Here is an 8724-nt window from a genome sequence, read left to right as displayed (position 1 = left end):
CCTAGGCTATAGGTTGCTGTGGGGCCCCCTGAGGGCAAATATTGACCTCAACATGACAGATGCATTTTTCAATATTGCATGTCAATTGTGCACTTTTTCCACTTTTAGCCCATCAGGGGGGCCCCTGGCAGGTGGGGGTCCATAGGCTGCAGCCATATCTAAGCCCCTGCGCTAATCCGGGCCTGGCTGCCGTTGTATCATTTGCACATGTGCTAACTCTCAGAGCCACATCTTCACCTCACCTGTAGCATTCCATCTCTCCAACTAAAGTTTGTGTGTGAGCATCACGACTTCACTTGCGATTCTGCGCCGTTCTGCCACTGTGTTGTGTGTGTGTGTTTGTGTGCGTGAGAGAGAGAGAGAGAGAGATAATGAATCAGAAGAGCATCAGGGGTAGACTCGGTGTGGGGTGAGTGGTTTGTTTATTATTTCTTGATTGGAGGGGTACAGAGAGAGAGAAGAGACAGAAAAAGAGGGAGACTGATAGAGAAAGAAAGAGAGGGAGGGGGACGGTGAAAGTAGGAGAATATGAGTGAGAAGGAAAGAGATGAAGAGTAGCTTGCTGTGCATGCCTGACTAGGGAATACATTTACCAGATCACCAAATGACATTTGTTGTTCATTTTATTATCTGTACATTTTTGTAATACATTCATCCACAAAACAAAACACTGTGAGAACTTGAGAAACATACCTAAAAATCTGTGACATGTCAAAGTAGTTAATTGCGTCATTTCTATCATCATCAGTTCGTTGCTTTATTTATTGTTATTTTTTTAACACATTTTTAAATAATATATTTCTACACATTTGTCTCAATATTCCCAGTGTTCACACAATTACTCACACAATCAGTCTTAAGTAGTGTTGATACATTTTCATGGACATCTGTTGCAAAGTCTGTAGTGGACTTATAGTTTTACGTAGTAGGTAGGTAGTGTAACAGGTATATATTAACATTTGTAACAGTTAAATACACAGTGTGTCTTCGTAAGAAAGAGTTATATAAATAGGCTATTCACTGCACTTTCCGGTGGTTTGGATGAATATGATAACGTGTGAAGTAGTGATAACTGCGTTGGCAATGGGGTCTGTAAGCGCCAGGTTTGGCATCCAGCTGAGGGCACGTGTTGGCGAAGAAAACGGCTGTGAAGGTATCACGACATCTAAAGAGGAAGAAAAATGAGGGTTAACAACAGAAAACCTGATGCCGGTGTCCTATATGCGCATTAAACACCATGCGCACACAAGCTTCGCACGTTCCGATTACCAGCGCTATGGTATTAGCTAATCTGATAATTAATCTACTGCCTGGAAGCTACCGTGAAAGACTGACTGGTTGAAATATCATGTCCTAATAAAGTTCTGTTTGTACAACTTTCAGTTTGAACATTGATAGTGATACCAGTGCGTTTTTGCGAACATCATCCGAATATACAAAATACAAGGGCAGTTGAATAGGTCACGCGTGGAGGTATGTAAATGATAAAAAGATGAGGAGCAGTGGCACACACCTGCTACTTCGATGCGACGATGGCACAGACATGTACGACATCAAAGCATCACCTCCTCGGCCAGAGGGTCCTCTGAACTGTAAAAGAAAGGGACCAGCATTATATTTTCTTCCGGTCTTGTCCTGATAAAATTCTTCGGAGACCTAGGTTTATCATTACCGAGTGGGTCACATGCCACTTGTTCTCATTAAGCACTATTTGGGGCACGGAGGAGGCACTACCATATCTGTTAGCGCACATCAGATATACGCGATAAGGATGTGCAGCCAACACCGTGCCCAGCGAGCACTTATCAGTTGAGATAGACACTTCTGAATAATCACACTCTACGTGCTGCAAGACACTGAACACTTGATACAGCCAGAGTTCTCAAGAACGTCCGTATCATTGTATCCACAAAGTTATAACCATGACTTCATGGAACGCAATGTACAGCTGCAGTGCGCACCACATTTCCTACAGGGTGCGTGCATAATGGGAGCGCAGAAACGTATGCCTACTTTCTCTTTGCTGTCAGGACGGAGTTGAGGAATTTCTTCACTGCCATCTGTTTACGGTAGCGGCTGTAGTTGTCGGTAAAGACGGCATCGGAGTGACGCTTTGATATGGAGTGGCCGTTGAGGTCATCACTTCCGAATTTAACATAATAAAGGAAAATAACAATAAACAAAAACACACAGTTAGACCGCAATCCTCAATTAGAAAAGCCTAAAAAGAGTTTCCAATGAGGCAGACAATTAGAATAACTTTACCTTATGCGCTTGCCCACCAGTGAGTCTAGGTACTCTTTGGCAGAAAGCTGGCCAAGAAGCTTGCTGTAGCCACTGGTGAATAGACCATCGGCGTGTCTTCTAGGTCTAGAAAATAAATGTCTAAAATTACATTGAAATAATTTTTAAAAAGCCAACTCTTACAAATATGACGAACACAATTACTGTTCTATTTATGTTTGGGTTTGAGTCATTGAGAGTCACTGAGAGAATAAGTAACCAAATAGACAATGGCGCACGAAACAAATCTTACACACCAACATCATCATCAACAACAACATCCAACATATCCAAACCTTGCCACGGTGTTTGCGATTTCATAAAGGAGTTTGTAGTCCTCTAGGTCTTGTGTCGACGGACTGCTTGAAAGGTCATTGTCAGTCCCATCACCGTCAATATCCTCTGATCTACACAGAGACATAACGACAAGAAGCTCAGATGTCTGGCGCTGGGTGCACACACGCACGCGCCACCTCTGACCACAGGCTAAAATACTTCGGTGACGACGAGCGGCAGCACAAACCGATTAATGGACGAGAGATTATGTCTGTGAACTGAAACCTGCACCCAAAAAGTTGCCTGGACGTGCTTTGATAATTCTTGTAAATTTACCTCATGTCTGAGTACGTGGACATAGCAGGGAGACCCAGAGTCCGGCAACACAGTGCGCACAGTAGAACCACAAGCAACAAGGGCTGACAGATGCTCATTTGCCTCATAACTGCACTAAACTGAAAACAGAAGGAGAAGAAAAACCTCATATAATTCCAAACAGATGTCAAAATATAGGATATAATTCGACAGACTATACACCACTTCTCTTTTGGATATTAATGGACATGACACAAGTTAATTGTTATAAGCAGTAGCTGGATAACCGACTGATTAATAATTAGATTTTTTAGTGTCATAGCTATACCATTTGACTGTAACTGCTTGTAAACATATGTGGTAACTCTGGAATCATTGAAATACAAAGATCATGTACATACTTCTGGTAAATCTCAATGAATGATCCGAGCCTTCTCCAAGGTACTGAAGTCCCAAGTCCTCCCCGAATGCAATGCTGTCCTGTCGTGGTGGAAAAAACCCAACTTTACTCAAGCCCCTGTCGCTTTTTGGATGGATTTCGACGCGTCTTCTGCTGCCAAAGCTCCGTTTGTGGTCGCATTTTATGCACCTAAAGGTGAAGTTCAATCAAATGTCGATGCGTCATGACGCGTCCCTAAGGGAAAGTCTCCGTCATTCCGCGGTTGCCAATACGTGATGGTGAACACATTTTAATAGCATTTCCATGGTAGTGTTGACTCACCAAAACATAAATAAATAGATAACGGGCTTTACATATGGCAAATTGTGATTGTCAAAAAAGAGGAGATGTTCGATGGAATATTGCAATACAGCAAACATAGCCTACTGGTGTTATTTTAACTCTTAAAGAGTTTAAATCAACTCCCTTTCAAATAAAATGTGGTCCCATTCAAAAATGGTGTTAATTTTACTCTTTGGTCAGTGTAACATTTTGATTCTACTAAACATTTTGTAAATATTAACTCTGGAATGTGAGCAGAATGGACAGGTAATTGTCCTTCGGTAGAGTTGAAATGACACTGGCCATCTATCTACAACATTTGACACTGACTTTTGACTCCATTGATTGAGTAATTTGGCTTCTCTATCTGGACTTTTATCATTATACTCTGCAATGTTAACACCCCATTTACTGTGTAGTGTCTCCAAATTGAAAAGGTGGAATGCCAAGACAACCAAGACTGGTAGGCTACTTGGATAGTTTTTGGGGTTTTTTTGTATTAATGTATTAATATTGGTGTTCCAAATGTATAATAATTGTTCAGTTTTGCAATGCTTACAATACTGTTGTCATCCCTGTATATTACTTTGTTTTCCGTTCACTATACATATCCTCTTTCTTAACTGTGACAACATGGGATTAATAATATGAACCAATCAATCAACTTATGTAGCCTAAGTATTTTTGTAACGGAATGTCCCAAAATACGTTCCATTTTGTGTAGTAGTGTAGAATTACTTTGCGGCCCTACCGTGGCTTAATGGTAGGGCACTCGTCTACTACTTGGCCGACCCGGGTTCGATTTCCGACTCAGGTCCTTTGCCAGCCCTTCCCCGTCTCTCTCTACCTAACTCACTTCCTGTCTCTGCTTCACTGCCCTGTCAAAAACACCAATAAAGGTTTGTAAAGCCCAAAAATACTTTAAAAAGGTAAAAAAAAAAAAACATTTTGAGGCTTACATACCACCTTCCACACCAGATAATGCAGACTCCTTCCAGTAACATCTCCTCATTAGAAGCCTTGTTTTCACAATCATTATATGGCACGCACGCACGCACGCACGCACGCACGCACGCACGCACGCACGCACGCACGCACACACACACACACACACACACACACACACACACAGTGTAGTGTTAAGGAGGCAGATTACATTAGGGTTTCTGCTGGCTGGCAAATGCTATTCCGGCAGCCATATCTGAACACCAGGGTGCAGGGGTGGAGCTATTGGGGGTGGCAAGCAAGGTATTTGCTCAGGGGCACAGGGCCCTCCTATATTGGTGGTGCAGGGGGGTTATTGTGACCTTTGCAGGCTGTATGGGGAGCCCTGACAGTGTTTTGCCCTGGGGCCCTATGTTCAAGTGTTCTGCCACTGCCAAGGTGCATGTTAGATTATAACCAGTTCAGTCACTGCTGATTGTTAGTCGAGGAATAGATATTAGCCACGGTCAGTCATACATGGTCTGACCCATCCAAGACTCCCTATAGGAGCCTGGTGTGGGAGCACGTCTGCTCTGAGTAAGAGGAAGTAGAGTTTTGCTAACCAGAGACGTCATTGCTGCGACATAGGCATTACAGGAATCAGGGATAATATAGCTCATTTTGAATGATTTGTTCTGCTTTTGCTGTAGTATGCATTATGTATAATGGGATTACATGTGAAATGACCAATTACTGTATGTGCTTGTGCAGGTACGCACAGTTTTTTTTCCTTTAGTTCTGCTTTCCCGTTAATTGGTGTGTGTTTATATTAATTCAGCTCAGATATTCAGTAAACGTAATGAACCAAATAACACGCAATAGCAATGCAAGTTAAAATACAATGTTGGTGACTGTATACTAACCCCAACTCCGATGAAGTTGGGACGTTTGGTAAACAGTGAATAAAATCAAAATGCTATCATTTTCAAAACACTCAATCTATTCATTAGATGGAGAATAGTGAAAAGACAACATATTAAGTGTTAAAACCGAGAAAAAATATTGTTTTGGGGGACATATGTACTCATTTCTAATTTGAGAAATCCAACACGTCTCAAAAGAGTTGGGACGGGGACAATAAATGGCAGCAAATGTCGAGGAAGACTAAAAAAAAACAAAATACAACACTTAACAGTTAAATACATTAACCGATGAGATGATTTTATATAAAAAAACAGTGTTAATTCCTATCTTGGACATGATTTCACCAGCTTAAATGGTGGGTGTATTCCTTGTCATGTTTTGCAATGTTTTCCTTTCTGTAGTGCTTACAGTGTGACAGGTCTTGACCAAAAACCCACCATTTTATCACATGCTGGTCCTTATGATGGAGCCAAACTGTTAAAACATAGTAGAGAATGCAATTTGACCTTAATATGTGGCAGTAATCGAAGATCTCCCTTCAAAATATAATGCATGAGTGGCTTTTCATGCCGTTTAAAACCCATTTATACCATTCAGCACTGTATTTAACTCTACAGATGAGTAAGAACATCTTAACCAATGCACTACTGCATCTGCATGCCATCATGGAGGCTGACTTTTGAAGCTAGCACTAACACAAGTTGGATGGTCCATGTTCACTGTAGCACAGGACGTGCAATGCTCTATTATTGTCAAAAAGAATGGACTTCTACAACTTCTGCTGACTTCTGTAAGCAAAGGACAGTTTCCCATGTCTTCTGGGTCTATTTCAAGTGAGCTCAGGTGCTTAGGAGAATGTTAAACCCCTGTGTCATTTTCATGCATTAAGCATTCTTAATATGGTCAATTTTCAATAGCTCTAGCACTCCAGGAATTAGAGTGAGACTACAGCCAATATATATTTCATGATGTCATGAACCTATACAATGATTTTATTAACAAAAATATGTCTTATATACACTCAATCGTGGTAAATCAAAGGGAATTCAAAAATGTATGTAATAACTATGGTAATTATTCCCTTTGCATCTTTAATTCTGAGTGACTCAGCCTCTCTGTGATGATCTTATACCTGGACACCTATATTGTCCGTCAGTACAATTCATTTTGAAATGTTCTTCTTTGTTGTTTTATCTTATTTGGATGTTTACTAAATTTCACTGATCCCCGTCCCAACTCTTTTGAGACGTGTTGGATTTCTCAAATTAGAAATGAGTACATATGTCCCCCAAAACAATATTTTTTCTCGGTTTTAACACTTAATATGTTGTCTTTTCACTATTCTCCATCTAATGAATAGATTGAATGTTTTGAAAATGATAGCATTTTGATTTTATTCACTGTTTACCAAACGTCCCAACTTCATCGGAGTTGGGGTTTGTAGAATTTCATTTTTGTTGTTGTTGTTTTGTATTCAGATGAGACTATTAGTAGACATTTTAGGGGCAGACATCCAAACCGAAGAATTAAGTAAATAAATAATTATTTGCTAAAAAAGGGTTGTTGGGGGATGTGTTTTGAACAAAGGGTCCATGTTGAGGCTGATGTGAACTGATTTGAGTGGGTGAGTCGCAAAACTTGCTTCAAGTCACGTCATGCGTTGGTGGTCATATTCAGCTCATAGAGGAGCTGGGCTGTGAAACGAGAAGGCAGCAGAAAAGCAAACAGGCTGTTACTGGATGGATAGGCAAGAGAGTACAGTACATTCATCCATAAAAGTAAAAAAATATCACTCAGAAATTAAATGGGAATGGATCTGAAATGTATACACAGAGAACCATGCATTTACCTTTCTGGTAACCAACTCCACAGTCATTTGCAGCTTGCAGAGGGAAACAAAATGAATACTGTGAGTGAAGGAATAGTTTAGAGATATTTAAAATTTGCTTTCAAGAACGTACAACTCACTAAGTGTTTAGTGGTGTTCACTGGTATTCCATAACAAATACTGGAGCAAAGAAAATGTCTTCTGTCAAGTTTTCTTTAACATTTTGTAAATATATTTTCTTTCATTCACAAAACGCCAAATGAAACATAACAGAAGCCATGTTTTGCTTTCAAAAGCCTTAGGGAATGCCAGTGAACACCCCTAAGCACTTGTTGAGATGCAAAATTTTGAAAACAAATAATTGGGGGGGGGTTAAGAACCGATAAGGACATGCCCATAGATGGCCATTCTAAAGACGGTTGAGACCCAATCCAAATTAGCCAGTCAGCAGAAAAGATTTAAAAAATGATGAGAACCACAACTATACTGCATTGCACACAACTCAGAAAAGGGGCTTAATATGCTAAGCGGACTTGCCCTTTAAATTACACACGCAACCGCCTCCGGAAGAGTGCACATATTTCCACGTCACGACAGTGGAGGTATTGGGCCAACAGTACATTCTCTTCTTTTTTTAAGTAGCTATTTTTGGCCTTTATTATTACAGGACACTGTGAGAGTAGACAGGAAATGATTGGGAGAGAGAAATGGGGTAGGGCCGGGAAATGACCTCAGCCGGATTCGAACCGGGGTCCCCGTGGGCAATGCAAGCCCAAATGTGGGGGGCTTAGCGCACTGCGCCACATCGCCCGAGACTGAATTAGTGTTATCCACCATTGTTTGACTCTACCGCAACCTCAACTTGAAAGTTCGGAAGATGGCCCTTTGTGGTTGTGTCAGTATTGCATTTGACACACGTGTCTGCATTGTGCTGTGTGTCAAGAAACTGAACTGCACATCCGTGCATTACACATGACCTCAGGAAAATCAGGATACATGTATATCAGCATCATCATCGCTATCATCATCACACACACACACGCACACACACACACACACACACACACACACACACACACACACACACACACACACACACACACACACACACACACACACACACACACACACACACACACACACACACACACACACACACACACACACACACACACACACACACACACACACACACACACAAATGGTCAGTAGGTAAGTGCGTCACTATGCCCCGCTCCAAAAAAAAAAAAGAAGAAAATCAACCGATGGAAATCAATCATTATTAATGAACAACCAAACCACCAAATATATAAATAATAAATACTTATAATCATGGATAATGAAAATAAATTCATATCAATTACAGCCGAGAGAGGAAAAAACAACAACAGCAAATAAATAGGGCCGTGATTGAGACACTGTCCAGCCTCAGCAGATGCCCTAGCTGTGGCCT

General features: G+C 41.0%; 1 protein-coding gene across 1 annotated transcript; it reads right to left on the bottom strand.

The window, feature by feature from the left end:
* Positions 1 to 539: 539 nt before the first annotated feature.
* vipb (vasoactive intestinal peptide b) lies at positions 540 to 3346 on the bottom strand. Its single transcript, XM_063197806.1, has 7 exons — positions 3276 to 3346; positions 2896 to 3014; positions 2580 to 2690; positions 2266 to 2370; positions 2014 to 2142; positions 1514 to 1590; positions 540 to 1165 (listed from the first exon to the last, which is right to left on the bottom strand). The coding sequence occupies exons 2-6, from the start codon at positions 3000 to 3002 to the stop codon at positions 1554 to 1556; spliced, it is 489 nt and encodes a 162-aa protein (XP_063053876.1). The 5' UTR covers positions 3003 to 3014; positions 3276 to 3346; the 3' UTR covers positions 540 to 1165; positions 1514 to 1553.
* Positions 3347 to 8724: the final 5378 nt, after the last annotated feature.

The sequence above is a fragment of the Engraulis encrasicolus genome, chromosome 1 (assembly GCF_034702125.1).
Source record: "Engraulis encrasicolus isolate BLACKSEA-1 chromosome 1, IST_EnEncr_1.0, whole genome shotgun sequence".
NCBI classification, from domain to species: Eukaryota; Metazoa; Chordata; class Actinopteri; order Clupeiformes; family Engraulidae; genus Engraulis; species Engraulis encrasicolus.
The sequence above is the reverse complement of the archived record's forward strand: the minus strand, read 5'-3'. Positions and strand labels throughout refer to the sequence as shown.

Excerpts from the sequence above, each read along its gene's own strand:
- vipb (XM_063197806.1), bottom strand. The coding sequence starts at position 3,002 with ATGAGGCAAATGAGCATCTGTCAGCCCTTGTTGCTTGTGGTTCTACTG. Across the intron at positions 2,691-2,895 it reads TCCACGTACTCAGACATGAG|ATCAGAGGATATTGACGGTG; the intron begins GTAAATTTACAA and ends GTCTCTGTGTAG. Across the intron at positions 2,371-2,579 it reads ATCGCAAACACCGTGGCAAG|ACCTAGAAGACACGCCGATG; the intron begins GTTTGGATATGT and ends TTTATTTTCTAG.